A 21,883-nucleotide genomic window follows, 5' to 3' on the forward strand; every position below is an offset into this window, starting at 1 on the left:
ATCGTTATTCTCTATATTGTCTAATAAATCTTCAATATTGTCTTCCTCTGCGTCATCGCTCTTATTTAGCGATTAAAATATTCATACAACTGTTCAACTGTGATATTTACATCATTCTGAGACCCCCCTTTATCTAATCGTTTCAGAATTTTCCAAAATTTCTTAGAATCTTTTTTCGACAAATCCCGTAAATCAGATTCTAGTTTAAGTTGAAAATCTCTGAAACTTTTATTTAGTTCAGCCTTATATGCCTTCCCTGAAAACTTCATATCATCCCGGTTTTCTTTATTTTTTATAAAGCTATACCTATTCTTTGCCCCGTGAAATACTTTTCGTTTTTCATTACATGCTGCATTGAACCAAACTTGACCCGAAGATTTTCTTTTTATAGCTGAACTTCTACGGAATGTAAATACTTTCTCAGCGGTACTTTTAAAAAGATCGCAAATTTTGTCAACAGCACTATTTATGCGTATTTTTGCGTCATCACCTTCACCTGGATTAATTTCCCCAGACAGCAATGACGATATTTGATCTAATTGTGTGACGTCACTGAATATTGACTCGATAAACTGGTCTGCCCTGTCTGGACACCACTGCACATGCGTGGGTGGATTACTACAATTATCATTGGAATGTGTAGTAAAAATGTTCGCCGAAGCATGAACACAAAAATACAAACCACAATGAACGTCTGAAAACAAGGGATTAAAATCAAGTATATTGAATTCTTTTTTCAAAGGGAATATTTTAGACGACAAAAGTAAATAATCAACTAAGGACACATTATTACATGTAGTTAAACCTTTCATATAATCATTTCCAGGTGATCTACTATTACCTATGTATAAATTGTTGCGTTTACAAAAATCTGTAAGTTTATACCCATAATTATTGGGCGCTGAGTTATCCCTTGAAGACCGCTTTAAAGGTACACTGTTTTCTAATACTTTCTGAAAATCATAGAGTTACAACATCAAGTTTTCGTCATCAAAATCTTCTAAATTTTCAAAAAGACTGTCATCAGGAATAACAACATCGTCCAATAATTTCGTTCTTGCATTCATATCACCAACAATTGTAGGTAAACAATTAAATCTATTACACATATCTATCATTTCTGTTTCAACCTCGTTAAATGCTTCATTACTTGTATATCTTGTATTTTCTGGTGGTAAATAAATACACCCAATAAGCAGACTTTTATCAAAATCAAATAATTTTTGGTCAATAATAAGCCACTGTACAAATTCAGAACTAGAATTTGGAAATTTGAAAAAATGTTCAAAATTTTTCTTGTAGCAAATAATTATACCACCAGATTTCTTATCACATTTCGATCTGTGTTTTGCGAAATAACTATACCCTTCAGGCATTTCAAGTACATCAAAATTATCAGTCTTAGATTCCAAAAATATCAGTACGTCATTCTTGATAATGAGTTCCTGAAATTCAGGTAACAGCAATTTAGACCTCAATCCACAAACATTTAAGCATACAAAGTTCAGGTTTTCAGTTAAATTTTTACTGCTTGACAAATCACTCCTGTTACGGAGTTTGGCCTAGCTATGCTTTTGCTGTTTACCTTGCTTTTCAGCAGACGACGGAGTAGTGGTGGCGCTAAGATTGCGTTTAGTGCGCATGGCTGATGTGTGTACAATTGCTTCAGTCTGTGACTGAGAGTTTGACATAAAAGAAGTCATTTGATTAATAATTTTGCCTACACCTTTACCACTAATGTGTACACCACTGGAATCATTAACATCATATAAAGACCTAGGTGTATTACCATTGTCAATGAAAACACTATATATATCAATTAAAGATACAGATTTGTCTCTTTTACTAAGCTTAGTAAGAAAACTGTTAACAGCTTTGGTTGTGTCATTAAGTTTTATAATGTCTTGACCTTTGCCTTTACGGGGAAGTACTGTACACAGGCCTACTCGAGTTTCAGGAAATTTTGTCTTAATACAGCCAAGGGCACGTGTCACACTTAAATTCACCTCATCTGGATCATTCCTGTTTCGGGTGATATCATTGGTGCCAAGTCACACTATGACATTCTCAACACAACAGTTGGTTTCTTCAACCAAAGGGGTCACATGTTCAAGCAATTCATCAATTTTCCCAAACGATGCACCTGATACTGAAGCGTTTAAAACGTCAGGACTGAAATCACCTAGTCGTTTACAATTTGAGGCACCCAAAAGCACAGTTTTACCATTTGATGTTTCGAATCTAGAATTAAGTTCGGCAATTGACTCATCATCGTCCTGTAGCGTCTGGGCCATGCTTCGCCTACCTTCACAATAATTTCGGCAGCATATTCCCCCATTTCTCGTCTTGTTTGATCATCCTGAGACTTTTCACAATCACGTTTAATGTGATCAGGCAACTTGCAATAATTGCAGACAACATCTTCGAAACAGTCTTTCGCTATATGACCTAGCTGATGACAATTATAGCACTCACGCTGTCTAATGGGTTTGTCTTTACACTTAAAAGAAGGGTGGTCAGTACCATTACAGAATTTACAAGCGGTTCTGTTATTGTCAGCAAAAAGCCTGACTTCATGCTTACCAAATAGCACTTTGTTAGGCAGAACAGGTACACAATTGAGGAGTTGTAAATATCTCGTACTATTTTCAATGTTAGTGTCTTTGATATAGCCTCGCTTAACAGAACCTTCAACAACCTGCCCATATCTAGTCATGTTAGTTGTAACGAATATGTCACTAAGTTCGTAGGGAATGTCTTTAATTGTAACATTCGTTAACTGGCTATCTACATTAACAAAACTGACTGACCTGTCTCGAATTTTAAGTCCGACGGACATTAGTATATCCTTTTGACTTTTCTCATTTAAATAAACAACACAATTTTTCTCTGTTAGCTGTATAGCCAACAAATCAGTTCTATGCAGATGTGACCCCTTATAACTCAAACCCGAAAGAGGTATCTGAAATCTGATTTAAGAAACAGAGGCAAGGATTTTCATCAGGAGTCCTATAAAAAAATATAACTTATCCAGAAAAAAAATCGATTTTTTTTTTTAGTGTGGCCCAATATCTTATCCCTTTCATTCAAGTGTTTCAAGATAAGCCTACCTTGAAAAAAAAAACCTTTTTTGAATAGAATGTTGAAGGAACACATTGACATATGAATCATCCAAATAAGATATTCAATAAATCTTTCTATCAATTCTAATGATGTAATAATAATAAACACTCAAAGCCCTTATTCAAAAAAATAAAAAATAAAAAATAAAAAAACAAAAACTATAGGACTCCCCAAAATATCCTTAGGAACAATGTGCTAATTTTTTTTGAGAAATGATATTCAACGGGTCGTAGTTTTCCTTTTCTCGTTTGTCTACCCCGGACTTGACTTTTTATGAGCAACTCGGCGGGTATTTCTAGAAAAGCAGAGGACGCTTACCCTACCGGTGCATCTGGTCCATGCTCCCAGTTTTTAGTGGAGTCCGAGTTGCTCATTTACTTTTGTTACTTTGTATGTATGATTTTAGTTACTTTATGTTCTTTGTTGTGAATGTCTGTTTTCCATGTCTGGTCTTTGTCCCTGGATTACATTCTTTTGATTACCCTAGAATCTTGGTTCCCTTGATTACTCTTTACTCAAACTATCATAAATAAACAAAACATAACGAACACCAACATATACAGGATGGTCCAAAGACCAAAAAAATATTTAGTTGCATAAAAATAGGGAATCGAATGGGACATTCAATGTTACCCTGTCATGTTGTATTTGCTATTCAATGATACATGCTAAACAACACCTACAAATCAACACATAGTAATGAGATATCTAGATGCCATAAATTAAAAAAAAGAGCTATAATTGTCTTCTATGGCATGTTATTGGTTGCAAAAATTTGATATTTTTTATTTAAATGCTATATTTTTTCATATAAATGCAATATTTTGTTATTCAAATGGTATAATTGGTCATTTGGTATATTCTTGCATTTTTTTTTGTTTAAATGGTATATTTTTCATTTAAATTCAATATTAATTATTCAATAGGTATAATTTGTCATTTAAATGCAATGTTTTTCATTCAATTGGTATATTGGCAGTTTTTTTATTTAAATGCAATAACTGCATTATGGGAAATCTTTTGATGACACAAGGTCAAGTTTGCAACAACGTTTGTTATTGGTCGATAGCATCCATAATCGTATATTAATTGTACAACCATGTGCCAGTGGAGGCTGCCATTATAGACGCTATCGACCAATCACAAACATTGTTGCAAATTTGTCCTTGTGACGTCAAAGGGTTTCCCATAATGCAATTATTGCATATAAATGAAAAAAATGCAAGTATACTATATGAATGAAAAATATTGCATTTGAATGACCAATTTTACCAACTGAATAAAACGTATTGCATTTGATTGACAAATTATACCATTTGAATAAAAAATATTGTATTTAAATAAAAATGTTAGCATTTAAATGAAAAATATCAAATTTTTGCAACCAAACCATGCCAGTCTTCTTTATTTCAGCATTGCAAGAAAGATTATGCCAATGAAATGAGAAAAAAGAAATAACTTCACCAATTCATATTATAATCCGAAACTTATTCACCAGAAAAAATAGCAGCATCTTGACTCTATATATAACAAAAAAAATTGAACTTTCACAAGTCACGCGGGAGACCGGGGTATGATTCCCCGCCGGGGAGGACATATTTTTACTCTACACTTTGACATACTCCCAAACAGAGTGGTGAAACTCTCTCGGACCCACGCGGGGTCTGGGAGTAGGCCAGAGCGTCAACACAGCAGCCCAGCCGCTAGTTGGTCATACTCTGAGTGAGTTCTTTGGTCATGTACCCAAAAGGCTGGGCTCCGCTACCTTCTACTACTAACCGGCATTACTAATAGAATCCCCGTAAGGAGCGGTCGTGCGAGATCCGTAAGGACAGTCAAGACTGTAAAAACTCCTTATCATCATCAACTTTCACAATTATTTAATACTGAAAGAGAGATAACTTCAATTCATTTAAAAAATGGGGATAAATCAACATAAAATGGCAGTAACCTTTTGTTTATTAAAACTCATCAAACTGAAATTCAAACTTGATCTGTACTGAATGATACTCAATATCCAAGCAATGTTTGAAAACAATCCTTTGACATCTTCATAAGGGGTCATCATCAGGAAACTATTGGGGGGAAGGCAGACAGACAAGCAACTCTTCGAAGAGCATAACATAATACCTGGCCACATCGTGTGGCAAGTTATAAAAAAAATAAATAAATACTTAAGGATCAACTGGAAATTAAATTCGATATTATTTGTGTTTTATTATTGTAAATGTAACATTTATGCATTTGTCCCTTTGACCTGTTCTAGAGTTATTATCAGGAAACCACTGTAGGTGGGCAGAAGGACACACATTTGTCATGAAAACAGAAGGTGTCACTTTTACACCACTTGTATGAGAGTATAAAAACTTTTTCTATAACTTTCTATTTATTCTCTTAAATATAGCTCTAGCCACAAGTAAGACTATAGTTATTTTCACTCCTGAAGCCATCAACGAAGCATATTGTCCTGTTTGAGAATACTGATCAGAGGGGGAGTGAAGCCCCATCCTGTCCATTGTTTTCTTGTCATTGATGTCCATGGCAACCAAATTTCTCCTGAAGTACGTCAATTAAATCTATAGTAATGGAACATGTACAGCCTTTCCTTCAGAACAATATCACAGTTGTTTAGATGGATTTTTTAATGCAAACAGTAACTGACAAAAATTCTCATAGTCCTCTGTTATTCAAATTTGACACAGTAATTAGTGACAATGGCATAAATCCATTACCTTTGAAATGGTTGAGTGCCAGCAGTATGCCTACAAAAAAAAAAGAAAATTTATAACATGAAATGAAGCCTGTTCTGACCATATCTGGTTCAGACTATAATAGTGTTTTCAGCTGACAGGATTTTTATCAACTGACCTAAAAAAAAAATGGAAGTTTTGAATACATTCTAAAAATAAACAACTGCTCCATAAGTGCATGATACACCTCGTCCAGTGATAAAAATAAATGGAGTCATGTATGTTATGTTACTTACAATACAGAGATTTTGTAACCTGTTAGACTTCTCATAAGTGAGATGTTTGATTAGCAATTCCGAGATTTTTGTTCTCAAATTAGTGTGATATATGAAGAAAATCCTGTATATAATATGTAAAAGTCCCATACATGTAAGTTGTAACTCTGAAACTAAAAATTAAATTTTCTCCAAGCAGTGTACAGACAATTAGACCAATTTAATTAATAATTTTATTATGTAATTTTGGTTTGAAGTTAATAAAACTATAGGTTCTGAGGTTACAGTGTGACATCTGAAAAAAAAATCCTATAAAAAAAATGAAAAAACTATGAAATTAAACCTTTTCCAAAAAAATATACATATGGTTAGACCATAATATAAAAAATTGCATAATTTATGGAACAAGAGTTTCTCAAATCATGGCACATGTTAATGGAGAAGGGGGATAGACAGATATTTTTATACAATAATATGACCAGTCTTTGACAGGCGTAAACATGTAATAAGACCTGAAACCATAAAATCCTGAATGAAAAAGGTGGAAATCTGTTTTAAAACAATAAAAAAATCAAGTCAAGTTGGGGGTTCTGTTAACTATATGTATTGCTTAAATGTCAACATATATTGTGTAAAACCTAGCAAAAGTACACTCTTACAAATGACAATATTTTAATTGTATGATAGGCCTTTAAATTTATCAATTCTTGTGACCTAAAGACAATCAATAAATTTACAGATAGGCCAAACCTGTCACAATACCTTCTCCAGAAACTTGGGATCAAACTTGCTGAAATCTACAAGACTACATATCAGTAACCTCTTTTAGTAGTATTTGATTATTATCCAGTTCAAGTCAATAACACACAGAATCATGACCGAAATGCTTCACTTGTGTTAGTCATGTGGAAATTGGGAGAAATTCATTATATGCAAATGAATACAAAATGATACAAATACAAAAAAAGCTATTAAATCCAGTACTCGCCTTTAGCCACTAGCCCAAAGCCCAGGGCTAGTAAAAATTGGTTTGGGCTAGTGAAATGATGTGTACATTTCTGTTTTTTGGGCTAATTGAATCCTATACAGTTCTCTATTTTTCGGGCTAGTCATTGAGAATTTGAAGGAAAGGACTGCAAATCATATCTGATGTAACAAATATCGATTAAAAATCATTAAGAATTAAGACAAAATACACATTTAACAAACTTGAAAGACAGTTTTAAACAAATATAACAATAATTCCATGGGTCAGCACTGAAGTACTTTTTTTCAACATGGGATATTTTACATTTTCGTCCAGGATTTTATTACAAATTTTTGAAACATCTGGTAAAGATGATGCACCAACTTTGACACCAGACATCATAACTTCTGTGACTTGTTCTGTCTGACCAACATAAAATTCATCCATTTTCAAGCACAGGGACTTGCTTCCACCATCAAATATGCAGCCTGACTAGTATATAACACAAATAGAAAACTGTCAAATTTATTTAATGCCATCACAGTTCACAAACCCATTAATTATTGTACATTTGTGGTTAATTTGGACAATATTTCATCACAATTCTATATGTTATTGATGCAAACCAGACGTGTGGAGGATTTGCCTGAAGAGGCTCCTTATCCACACATTTGTGGATGAGGACCATAGCCTACAACATGAATTATCAGGTGAGTTTTATATTCATTACAGACTATCTCTAGCCTGCTTCAAATATTAAATTTTCAACTTTATGTTATAGTGTTAATAGTCAACTATTAACAAGTGTGGACACAGTACCAATCAAAGGTAAGTTTTATATGAATAATTTCTTCAATGTGAAATACCACTGGTGCCCAAATATCATTACTGATGCAAACAGCCTATATTTCATCTTTGTAAATATGGTAACTTTTTTCTATAAATAGTTTTTAAAATTTGATAGTGAGAAATTTTTTTAAAAAGTTAACAAAACTGATAGCTGGCAGAAAATAAATAACATTGCTGAACAAAGGGAGATAATTTAGTTACCATACATGTGACAGTCTTAAGTTGAGTTAGACAACAATGCCAGAATTTATAATTACCAGTGACAGTACTAGTGTATACCTTAAAATCTGTACTACTTTAAATTCATGAAAGAAATGCCATATCATGTGTTTCGGTTGTTTGTAAAAGAAGCTCTTTAATGATGAAGTATAAATTATTTATTGAAAAGATATCAAACTACTATGATAAAATCCAAGCCCAAGGCCTCTAAAAATTGCAGGGTTGGCTATTCCCTTTTGGGGTTCAGTGGCAGAAGCAATATTCTGATTCAGTCCCCTCAGTGGCCACGTCATATCAGACACAGAATCCTAAAACTTAAACTAGTTAAACTTAAAGGGATTATGTTCTTGATCAATGCGTGTACAACAAGTTGCTAGACAATGGCAATATACTTTTTCGGTAACTTGTCCTCTCTAGCGACTTCATTTTGACCCATAATCCTATAACGTTCAGACCCGAAAATCAAGGAACAATTATTTTGTTTCCGAGACTGTCATACTGTGACACATTTTTATCAACAACATAAACTTTTTTTTTACAGATACACTTATAGTTATATTAAATGACTACATCACACTATTTGTGTTAAGCACATATATATATATATATATATATATATATATATATATATATATATATATATATATATATATATATATATATATATATATTCTTGTAGACCTGAACTACAACTTACCGAATGCAAACTTTTTCAGGAAGAACAACTTCACAATGCAGACGACTTTGAAAAAATATTTTTTTGAGAAAATATGAACCGGAAGTAAATTCGTCAGAATAAATTTAGACTCAAAAACCTATCTTTCCCGGAATAACCTTGTGTTAAGGCTAAAAACCACTAATTCCACTTTCCATAGGCTTCTATGCTAATTTCACAATATTCAATGGCTTCTCTGGACTTTACCTTAACTTTAACCTGCAGAGGACTATATATCAGCATGATTCTACATATGTCAGCTCACAATCCTCAGAATGGCATGTGGGGTTAGCAGACTTGCAGTGCAGTACTGGTCACCGGAAGTGAAGGGTCTATAAATAGCATGGGAAATCCCAGTGTTTTCACAAGATAGGGGTATATTTAAAAATCATTATGGAGATTAGGCTTCACATCACAAGAAGCAAAATGCACCTATAAAATGTACAGAAATGTTTTTCCTTTCAGAAACTGTTTCAATTTTTTAAATAAGATGAGAACTTTTTTCACAGCACTATGAGGAACAGGGGTAATTTCTGCGTAGGACTATTTTTGCGTACGTTCCAAATGCTCATTGGTTGAATTGGTGGTCTGTAACCTAAACAGTCACTTTTTGTCTTAGAAAAAATAAATAACTATACAGGTATCTTCCTACACACATACTGAATGCATTTGCAAAGTTTCAGTGAAATGTGACAAGCACTTTTTTAAATATTTGATTTTTAAATATAGGGTAACCAAGTTGTGCGAGCAAAAAAGTGACAATATTCTACCATACTTAAATGCATTAAATATTTGCAAAGAACTTTTTCTGACTTTTCAAATAAAAAATATCAATCACAACTTGTTTTTTAACAATATTAATGAAGAAATAGTTTTAAAAGTAATCATTTTCTGAGAAATTGGTCTATTTTTAAAAAATTATTTCTGACATGCCTCCCCCTTTTTCTTGATCACATGTCAAAAATCCTAAATCTTTAAATTTTCACAAAAGGTGATATATTTGGCTTTAAATTTGTAAATACAGTGTTTTCACATTAAAACATGACCAGTAAAGGGCACCTAAAGCAAAAAAAGTACTCAATAATGGATTTTCCATGTTGCCATAGGGGAATGCTGATATGGCCTTAACCGCAGTAATGAAAGTGAGTTTTTCCTCATTTCTAACCTAATTTTTGCTCAAATCTACACAAAACTTGATTTCAAGTGCTTATTACCACCATATTTAGGTAAATATAGCCCTCAAAGTTTAATATTTGATATTTTTACTAAATTTTCTACACTTTTTACAAGATAGGACATAAAAATCAGCCAAAAAGACCAATTTTCCATAATTTGGACCTATAACTTAAAAAAATGCATATTTTGAAGGATTTTTGTAGTGTATTCCTCTCATGGCAAAGTTAACAAGATCTTCAAGTAGTTTAAAGCTATTTCAAGAAACTTTTCATTTTGCCATGGCTTCAGCTTAAGGCTAAAAACCACTAATTCCACTTTCCATAGGCTTCTATGCTAATTTCACAATATTCAATGGCTTCTCTGGACTTTACCTTAACTTTAACCTGCAGAGGACTATATATCAGCATGATTCTACATATGTCAGCTCACAATCCTCAGAATGGCATGTGGGGTTAGCAGACTTGCAGTGCAGTACTGGTCACCGGAAGTGAAGGGTCTATAAATAGCATGGGAAATCCCAGTGTTTTCACAAGATAGGGGTATATTTAAAAATCATTATGGAGATTAGGCTTCACATCACAAGAAGCAAAATGCACCTATAAAATGTACAGAAATGTTTTTCCTTTCAGAAACTGTTTAAATTTTTTAAATAAGATGAGAACTTTTTTCACAGCACTATGAGGAACAGGGGTAATTTCTGCGTAGGACTATTTTTGCGTACGTTCCAAATGCTCATTGGTTGAATTGGTGGTCTGTAACCTTGAGGCTAAAAACCACTAATTCCACTTCCCATAGGCTTCTATGCTAATTTCACAATATTCAATGGCTTCTCTGGACTTTACCTTAACTTTAACCTGCAGATGACTATATATCAGCATGATTCTACATATGTCAGCTCACAATCCTCAGAATGGCATGTGGGGTTAGCAGACTTGCAGTGCAGTACTGGTCACCGGAAGTGTAGGGTCTATAAATAGCATGGGAAATCCCAGTGTTTTCACAAGATAGGGGTATATTTAAAAATCATTATGGAGATTAGGCTTCACATCACAAGAAGCAAAATGCACCTATAAAATGTACAGAAATGTTTTTCCTTTCAGAAACTGTTTCAATTTTTAAAATAAGATGAGAACTTTTTTCACAGCACTATGAGGAACAGGGGTAATTTCTGCGTACGTTCCAAATGCTCATTGGTTGAATTGGTGGTCTGTAACCTAAAGAGTCACTTTTTGTCTTAGAAAAAATAAATAACTATACAGGTATCTTCCTACACACATACTGAATGCATTTGCAAAGTTTCAGTGAAATGTGACAAGTACTTTTTTAAATATTTGATTTTTAAATATAGGGTAACCAAGTTGTGCGAGCAAAAAAGTGAAAATATTCTACCATACTGAAATGCATTAAATATTTGCAAAGAACTTTTTCTGACTTTTCAAATAAAAAATATCAATCACAACTTGTTTTTTAACAATATTAATGAAGAAATAGTTTTAAAAGTAATCATTTTCTGAGAAATTGGTCTATTTTTAAAAATTTATTTCTGACATGCCTCCCCCTTTTTCTTGATCACATGTCAAAAATCCTAAATCTTTAAATTTTCACAAAAGGTGATATATTTGGCTTTAAATTTGTAAATACAGTGTTTTCACATTAAAACATGACCAGTAAAGGGCACCTAAAGCAAAAAAAGTGCTCAATAATGGATTTTCCATGTTGCCATAGGGGAATGCTTATATGGCCTTAACCGCAGTAATGAAAGTGAGTTTTTCCTCATTTCTAACCTAATTTTTGCTCAAATCTACACAAAACTTGATTTCAAGTGCTTATTACTACCATATTTAGGTAAATATAGCCCTCAAAGTTTAATATTTGATATTTTTACTAAATTTTCTACACTTTTTACAAGATAGGACATAAAAATCAGCCAAAAAGACCAATTTTCCATAATTTGGACCTATAACTTAAAAAAATGCATATTTTGAAGGATTTTTGTAGTGTATTCCTCTCATGGCAAAGTTAACAAGATCTTCAAGTAGTTTAAAGCTATTTCAAGAAACTTTTCATTTTGCCATGGCTTCAGCTTAAGGCTAAAAACCACTAATTCCACTTCCCATAGGCTTCTATGCTAATTTCACAATATTCAATGGCTTCTCTGGACTTTACCTTAACTTTAACCTGCAGATGACTATATATCAGCATGATTCTACATATGTCAGCTCACAATCCTCAGAATGGCATGTGGGGTTAGCAGACTTGCAGTGCAGTACTGGTCACCGGAAGTGTAGGGTCTATAAATAGCATGGGAAATCCCAGTGTTTTCACAAGATAGGGGTATATTTAAAAATCATTATGGAGATTAGGCTTCACATCACAAGAAGCAAAATGCACCTATAAAATGTACAGAAATGTTTTTCCTTTCAGAAACTGTTTAAATTTTTAAAATAAGATGAGAACTTTTTTCACAGCACTATGAGGAACAGGGGTAATTTCTGCGTAGGACTATTTTTGCGTACGTTCCAAATGCTCATTGGTTGAATTGGTGGTCTGTAACCTTGAGGCTAAAAACCACTAATTCCACTTCCCATAGGACTTTACCTTAACTTTAACCTGCAGAGGACTATATATCAGCATGATTCTACATATGTCAGCTCACAATCCTCAGAATGGCATGTGGGGTTAGCAGACTTGCTGTGCAGTACTGGTCACCGGAAGTGAAGTGTCTATAAATAGCATGGGAAATCCCAGTGTTTTCACAAGATAGGGGTATATTTAAAAATCATTATGGAGATTAGGCTTCACATCACAAGAAGCAAAACGCACCTATAAAATGTACAGAAATGTTTTTCCTTTCAGAAACTGTTTAAAAATTTTTAAATAAGATGAGAACTTTTTTCACAGCACTATGAGGAACAGGGGTAATTTCTGCGTAGGACTATTTCTGCGTACGTTCCAAATGCTCATTGGTTGAATTGGTGGTCTGTAACCTAAAGAGTCACTTTTTGTCTTAGAAAAAATAAATAACTATACAGGTATCTTCCTACACACATACTGAATGCATTTGCAGTTTCAGTGAAATGTGACAAGCACTTTTTTAAATATTTGATTTTTAAATATAGGGTAACCAAGTTGCGCGAGCAAAAAAGTGACAATATTCTACCATACTTAAATGCAATAAATATTTGCAAAGAACTTTTTCTGACTTTTCAAATAAAAAAAATCAATCACAACTTGTTTTTTAACAATATTAATAAAGAGATAGTTTTAAAAGTAATCATTTTCTGAGAAATTGGTCTATTTTTAAAAATTTATTTCTGACATGCCTCCCCCTTTTTCTTGATCACATGTCAAAAATCCTAAATCTTTAAATTTTCACAAAAGGTGATATATTTGGCTTTAAATTTGTAAATACAGTGTTTTCACATTAAAACATGACCAGTAAAGGGCACCTAAAGCAAAAAAAGTACTCAATAATGGATTTTCCATGTTGCCATAGGGGAATGCTTATATGGCCTTAACCGCAGTAATGAAAGTGAGTGTTTCCTCATTTCTAACCTAATTTTTGCTCAAATCTACACAAAACTTGATTTCAAGTGCTTATTACCACCATATTTAGGTAAATATAGCCCTCAAAGTTTAATATTTGATATTTTTACTAAATTTTCTACATGTTTTACAATATAGGACATAAAAATCAGCCAAAAAGACCAATATTCCATAATTTGGACCTATAACTTAAAAAAATGCATATTTTGAAGGATTTTTGTAGTGTATTCCTCTCATGGCAAAGTTAACAAGATCTTCAAGTAGTTTAAAGCTATTTCAAGAAACTTTTCATTTTGCCATGGCTTCAGCTTAAGGCTAAAAACCACTAATTCCACTTCCCATAGGCGTCTATGCTAATTTCACTACATTCAATGGCTTCTCTGGACTTTACCTTAACTTTAACCTGCAGAGGACTATATATCAGCATGATTCTACATATGTCAGCTCACAATCCTCAGAATGGCATGTGGGGTTAGCAGATTTGCAGTGCAGTACTGGTCACCGGAAGTGAAGGGTCTATAAATAGCATGGGAAATCCCAGTGTTTTCACAAGATAGGGGTATATTTAAAAATCATTATGGAGATTAGGCTTCACATCACAAGAAGCAAAATGCACCTATAAAATGTACAGAAATGTTTTTCCTTTCAGAAACTGTTTAAATTTTTTAAATAAGATGAGAACTTTTTTCACAGCACTATGAGGAACAGGGGTAATTTCTGCGTAGGACTATTTTTGCGTACGTTCCAAATGCTCATTGGTTGAATTGGTGGTCTGTAACCTAAAGAGTCACTTTTTGTCTTAGAAAAAATAAATAACTATACAGGTATCTTCCTACACACATACTGAATGCATTTGCAAAGTTTCAGTGAAATGTGACAAGCACTTTTTTAAATATTTGATTATTAAATTAAGGGTAACCAAGTTGTGCGAGCAAAAAAGTGACAATATTCTACCATACTTAAATGCATTAAATATTTGCAAAGAACTTTTTGCCAAATTATGGAAAATTGGTCTTTTTGGCTGAATTTTATGTCCTATCTTGTGAAAAGTGTAGAAATTTAGTAAAAATATCAAATATTTAACTTTGAGGGCTATATTTACCTAAATATGGTGGTAATCAGCACTTGAAATCAAGTTTTGTGTAAATTTGAGCAAAAATTTGATTAGAAATGAGGAAAAACTCACCTTCATTACTGCGGTTAAGGACATATAAGCATTTCCCTATGGCAAAATGGAAAATCCATATTTGAGTACTTTTTTTGCTTTAGGTGCCCTTTGAGCATTATAGAAGACAGGGCTTATTTTTTTATAAAATTTTTGCTTAAAATAGCCTTCTGCTAGACTCTCCATTTGATAATTTTTTGCCAAATCCTTTATTTGGTAGCAGCATTTTCTGATCCGTCCTTTTTGATAGAGTGGATTTGAATGAAACTAATATTTAATTTTACTGAACTTTTGATTGCACTTTTTTAAAGCATGGTCAATAGGCATTCAGGCCGCTGCTATAGGACATAATGATTCTATCATTTACCCCTTTTATTCTCGACAAGCCTTATTTCAGTGATTTTTTAATTTATTTAATTATCTTATTTTGTCAGCTTTCCATATTAGAAAAAAAAGAATTGTATACAATCACCACCTAATAGACTCAAATCACACAAAACACTAAAAATTAATGCTGCGATTAAAACAGAATTAATATACATACATTTACATGTTTACTTGCATTATTTTAGTTTAGGGTTGAATGGTAATAGTCACAGACCCAAAATCCATATCATGGTAAAACTTTTTTTATAGATATTTACACACTTTTACTAAAAGTTATTGTTTGATCATCTGGGAAGTGCATTATGCCTCTGATTTGGCCGATTCCTTACATCTTAAATAAAGAATTTGATTTGAATGGTATATATGTATATATGACTTGTGATGAAGAGGTAAAATTACTTATTGCAACTTTGGATTTTCAATTAAACTTCAATTTATATACAATGTATATCAGATATTTGTAAGAAGACAGCAAGCCAATTAAACGTTTTAAAAAGAACTGAACTGAAAAAAAAATTGAATAAGCTTGGGAAGGTACAATATGTAACTTGTATAAGTGTTTGCATGCATGTCTTTCTATTGTGCTGTTTTATTTACGTAATAGTCAGTTAAAATTTCGGTTATCAGAGCTCATGTTTTTAATGATGATTACATATATATTCCGACTGTAAATAAAGATTAATTAAATCAAGATCTCTAGGTAAATCCATCTCCAACAAAATTAAATAAGAAATGGTCCTCATTGACTGATTTATCATATCACAAAAGTTTGAAGGAAATCGTCAAAACAAAATGGAGAATGATTCCATCCAGGCAACAATACACATGAGAACATGAAAGACTAGCATGCCCATAACTTAATAATCCCTTAACTCGTTACAATTTATCGAAATTCTGCGTGTATATCTTAAAAGTCGGCAATGGTTGCCTTAGTATCATGGGTTTCTCTTAGACGGCCTTTTAGCATACCACATAAGGTCCTTCATATTTAAGAGCTATTCTCTGTAAGAATCAAGGTGGGAAAAAACACAAGTCTTTCCATCAAATATTCCAGATGTTATTTGGATGCAGAAATGACGAAATAATCAGACAGCGTGAGAATTGTGTCTGGATATGACACACAAGTCTTTCCATGAAATCTTATTCAAAATGTTATCTGGAATGCAGAAATAACATTAATTTTTTTTAAATGAATTGTTTGAGGTTAAAATTTAATGAAATACATTGCAATTTCATCATTATGGGTTGATAACTGCCTTTTAACCTATCATTTTATTTAACTTTGAACCCCTTTTCTGCATCCTATAACACTTCCTTTCTGCATCCTATAACACTTCCAAGACAAACTGTTAATTCAACTTCAATGGACCATAAACTATTTGACCTCATTGTCAAAATCATGTATTTTATGGGCATGATTAATTTTTTTTTTTTATCAATTTTGCCTGATTCTTACAGATTCCAGCAAATAAATAAATAATAGTGAATTCATGATGTTTAAGAACTGATATGGAGAGGTGGCACTCTATTATCTGCACTCACCTTTCATGGATTTTTTTCATATGAGGAGAATCATAGTTGTTCACCTCCTCTTAGGTTGGACAAGCAATCTGTCCCTGCTTACTTAAAAAAAAAAAGAACAGAACAATATTTCTTAGGTTTATTTCAATAAATTACATGGTCCACAATATAAATTTCAGTTTAAAAGTTAAATGAAGGAATGTAGTGTAAATCTAAAACCAATAACATGTAAAAACAAGACAAATGATAGACATCTGATACAAGTATAAAATAAACATGTAAAAGTCACACCTAGATCACAACTAAATGATAGCCATCTGATACAAGTATAAAATAAACAAGTCACATCACAACTAAATATAACTAAATCAGGGGCATAGCTAGGCCTGTTTTAGTTGTACGCAAAATTGTGGCGAGGGGTCTGGGGGGGGGGGGGGTCGCTCAAGGCCCCCAGTGAGTCCAGCAAGGCAAAGTCCTGAGGGAAACTCCTGAATTTTAACGATTTTGGAGCCAGTTTTTCAGAGCCTATACTATGTTCATGGTATGCATATGTGATAAATAACCTTTATTTCATCTTTAAAATGTGTTTTTATTTTTGTTACTTTTTCCGAAATTATGCAACTGCGTATTTGCGTATAGGCAGATACGCCCCTGTAAATTATGGTGCTACCAATTGATTTTTTATGGAAAGCTAGTAGACATATCAAAATTGGGAACCTTTGTTTTGTTGTAGTTATAACTGACCTTGCTTATACAAAAAGATTGATGTATCTTTTTTTTTTTTTTTTCAATCATAAACTACAGCTTACCTAAATTTAAATTTGAGACTTGCTATCAGTTACATCATTAAAAGTACCAACTTGATTACAATATACATGTACTTCTAAATTATTGCAATTTTGACACCCTTTTGGGAGTCAACAGTGTCAATGAGTGTTACCCCCCATTTCTGGTCAAGTTTGACGATTTAATCTAAAATGAAATTTTAATTTTTGTAATGTAAAAAATGTCTCGCATCAGAAAGTTGGTTGTATGAAAAATTGAAAAAAAAATTCAATAATGGAAGTTCGGCTGTAATTTTGAGTTTGTCCCATTTTTTGCGATGATTTCTTTCTACAGGACATGTTTACAATTCACAACCAGAATAAGGTTATACTGCCGTAATAGTATATACAGAAAAACAGCAGTTTTAAAGTCCAGACTGAAAGCATCACAGTAAGTCTGATAGAGCCAGATGTTTGTTCTGTGGAGACATTTTAGTATCTCAACACTATCCCAAGATAAAAAAATGTCAGGCAGTGAAGAATAATGGAAAAACAATTCAGTTACCAATAAACCTCTAGTAAATAAACTTTTTGGTTTTTTTTTACCAAAAAAATACATCTAACCTTGAAACACTATTTCATACAAAACAATTGAGACACTGTCAAAAATGAAATTTTTGCGACATCCAGTCATAAAAATTAATTATTCCTTTCGACTGTTGCTTAGAGTTTTTCAGTTTGGTAATTGTGTTATAAACCTTCATCAAAGTGAAATGTTTGACCCAAGAAATTGGAAAAAATAACCCAACAAAACAGTCCACATTTATTGTATGAGAAATTTGTTCATATAATCATCAAAATCCCTTCAAAAATTAAATGCATCAAATTATAAAAATCAATGGTATTTAATAGATGTAATTCACAAGCAAATGAACCTATTATACATTTAGGCTTTTTAAAGGGAATCTCTTGTTAAAATACAATGGGCCCAATTTGATTTGATCTGTAATAACATATCCTAATTTCAAAACTTGAGTAAATTGCAAAGGAATTTTGAATGAAGAGATTACAGAAAATAAAGGGGTTCCATATTTTACAGGTTATTTGTATCCAAATAATGTAAAAACTTTTTAAAAAATAAAAAAAAACAATGCCTAGAACAATCTCCACTGCATGGGTCCACCGAAATTAGTAGTGACCATTTCAGATAACATGACACTAGTACATGTTTGTGAAAATATGTCAATATCTAACGCCCATTATTACAAGGCAAAGGGAGACAATTTGTGAACTGAGTCGCCCCCCTTATTGTAACAAGTGGTCCTCTAGTTTGTGACTATACTATTTGTGATACTTACTTAATAAAATTCTATAATTCTAGATAGATGTGACATTACACCTTTGTGAGCCATTTGTTAATTTTAAAAGTTATGAATTTTTAATGGTAATACTTGGTGTTTGAAAACTTTGTAACATTACCTTATCTTATATCTTAAAAATTGCACTTGTTATGTGCACATTAATGGAAAATAAAATGAAAAAGAAGTGTTTCATGAAGTTGGCAGAAAAGACATATCTTAGACATCATATAATGTTAAAAGACAGTTCAGACATTAATTTTATAATCATTTCATAAATTTATGACTACATTCTTTTTTGGTGGTACCTCATTCCATATGGCAAACATGTAGACAGAACACATAAAACGAGAATAACCATTCCTTATATGGGAGGGGGGAACAGTATATATCATCTTAACACCTCTTTAAAATAAAATAATTGTTCCTTAACATTTCAACACAAAAAAAAAATTGATAAATACTTAATTCCAAGAATATTTAGGTAATTTTGTATTAAAAATACTTTGCAATGCAAGTAAATAAGAACTTATACAAATCATCATACAAATTTACAAACATTTCTGTATGTTTTATTGCATTACTGCTTTGGACTATGAAAATTTTAACAATTTAAACCATGGCAAGCTCATTTTCATACTTTATCAGAGACAAATCTTTGGTAGAACATCGAGTCATGATAGCAATTGTAACAAAATAAGTATCAAAATAGTAAGTGGAAGTAAACATATTATCATCGATAAAAATATTGCCAAATATGTTAAGCACAACTAAAACACAAAATGCTACAGCTTAATTTAGTCACAAAGAAATTACTGTACACCAGGAAAGCTTTCCTTTTTTACCCTGTGGTTTTACTTTTGTTAATCTATATACTTTCTCACATCTTGAAATTCATTCTTGTCAGTAAATGACGAAATTATTTTAAAGACATAATTCTCAATGAGGTCACTGTCATATTTATGCTTCTTTGTATAAAGCAAAAGGTATTTATAGCACAAAATAGAATGCTTTGCAAGTTGCAGCTTCACACGACCACAGAGGTTCAACCTTGATCAGTTTGGGCAGGTATGGACAAGTTGAGATATTTGACACAGGATAAGAATTTAACCAGAATCAAAGTCTACAATTTTTTAGCCATTTTCATAATATTTTTGTGGTCATATAAAATATACTGGCTGCACTAGTAAGTAAAATAGACTCAAGATAAACATGAGATGTTAAAAAATAGAAAATGAGTATAGAAATACACATCATATAATAAAGTTTGAAAAAATGTGGTCTGATGTAATGATATGCTAAGGGGGACAACCATTTGACTCTGAGAGAGGGTGTCGGGCAGTTTTTGTTATTAAAATTTGTTGTAAATATCTTTGTGAGAACAAATTTGGAAATAAATATTCAAGCCTCCACAACCAAAGAAATAAAAAAATAATTTTCTAGCCATTAGATTCTAATGTAGAGTATAATAAAAATGAATAATCTAGCCATATAACATCTAAAAATGAATATCTCTATTCACAATTTATGAAAACAAATATTCTGTCCTGACCAATACTACAAGCCCCTTCTCAGATTCATAGTCTTTCCCTTACAAATGTATTCTTATAAACTGAAGTGCAATAAATATGTCATTGTTGCACATTGTTTTATAAACAAATTCACAATTAGCACTAAAACAAGTTTATGATTTCCAATTATTATAATTATGATTGTCGTCATTAAAAGAATATATTTCAAAATTAAAAAAAAAATATTGTTTTTTTTCTCTTATTTGTATATCTTATTTTGCAAAAATTAAACTAATATATTTTTGGATATTTTGCTCATGAATAAATGCTGGAGATGATAATTAAAATAAAATAAGAAGTTGAACACATGTGGAAATAGAAAATTTAAGCAGACTTAGAACACATTTATAAATAAAGATGAGTTGTGAAAAAGCTACAAAATTTGGAAATACATGTGTATCAGACCTAAGCCATCAGCCTAAAAAGCTGAGAAATGGAGAAATGTAAATCCATTGCCTCTACAACTGCTTACAATTGTTCTAGATCATAGTTAGATCTCAACTTAAAAAAAACATAGAATTGACAACTTTTAGAGGTGGATCAAGAAATTACAAAAAGGAGGATCAACTCGGTGTTTCCTTTTAACTTTATAATCAACTTTTCAAAACAAAAGATTGGGGTGCACTCATATTGGATCCACCTGTGATTTTGCTATATTGCTAAAGACATGAAATAACTTTTCATGAATTATTGCAAAAAACATTTAGTCACTAACATCCATTTTTGATAATGCAAAAATTAATACCTTCAAAACAAGTACATAAAAAACATGAAAGGCATCTTCAACACTCCAATATCATTAAGCAGATAAAAACTCATTTAAATTCTATAGCAGTTTGGCATTATAAAGTTGCAATCAACCACAGTAACTTGATATACTAAAACAAATGTGATGGAAAAGCTCATACATTTCAAATTCTAAAGGAACTTGTTGTTCCAAATGCCCATATAAAAACAATATTGCACATAAGGAGATTCCACATTTTGAACATAGGGAATTCACTTACAACGAATATTATCACAATACAATAGATGTACTTGTCACATCAAAGCTTTTACAATAACAATATATTGGTCTGACTCTCAGTACAGGGAATTTGATGTAAATCTCATCAGATATGAATTCTGACAGGAGTATCCTCAAAAGATCTGATTGGCCTTATGCCACAATCAATTTTCATCCTTGAGCTCTGATTGGTTACTCGTCACTGGAAGGTGGACTTCCTTCCCCTCTGAGCATACCCAGTGCTGTGTCAGCCAATTCATCTATGGTTGTTGGATAAGAAGACATATTCTGAACTTTGGCCAGAACTTGCTCAATATCATGCTCCCTGAAGGCTTTTAGGAAAAACTCATCTGCAATTATATGGCATATTTAATGAATCGATTGTGTTTTTTTTTTTTTTTTTTTTTTTCTCTATCATTTCAGGACAGGAACATTTGATCAATTAAGCATACAAAATACATCACCGTCTTAAAACATTCTAATAATACACCCTAGTGTAAGTTCTTATGGGCAGTAAAGTTCATTCTATTTAAAGGTGGCTTGTGCTAAGT

At 32.2% G+C, this 21,883-nt stretch overlaps 1 protein-coding gene and 1 long non-coding RNA gene across 7 annotated transcripts in view; both read right to left on the reverse strand.

Annotated features, from left to right (window-relative positions):
- Nucleotides 1–5,315: 5,315 nt before the first annotated feature.
- LOC148598882 (uncharacterized) lies at nucleotides 5,316–12,255 on the reverse strand. Its single transcript, XR_015918579.1, has 3 exons — nucleotides 11,229–12,255; nucleotides 8,821–10,773; nucleotides 5,316–5,885 (listed from the first exon to the last, which is right to left on the reverse strand). It is a non-coding gene; the product is annotated as an uncharacterized LOC148598882 (long non-coding RNA).
- Nucleotides 12,256–16,758: 4,503 nt separating this feature from the next.
- Nucleotides 16,759–21,883, reverse strand: part of LOC148598883 (uncharacterized) — a 36,626-nt gene continuing 31,501 nt past the window's right edge. For all 6 annotated transcript variants that reach the window (XM_088560952.1, XM_088560951.1, XM_088560950.1 and 3 more), the window contains one exon: nucleotides 16,759–21,682. In XM_088560952.1, the coding sequence (XP_088417078.1) occupies nucleotides 21,525–21,682 (158 nt within the window). In that variant the 3' untranslated portion in view covers nucleotides 16,759–21,524. The remainder of the gene's footprint in view (nucleotides 21,683–21,883) is intronic.

Source organism: Perna viridis, chromosome 14, assembly GCF_037379345.1.
Source record: "Perna viridis isolate PV_CMFRI_1.1 ecotype Kerala chromosome 14, ASM3737934v1, whole genome shotgun sequence".
In the NCBI taxonomy this organism is placed as follows: Eukaryota; Metazoa; Mollusca; class Bivalvia; order Mytilida; family Mytilidae; genus Perna; species Perna viridis.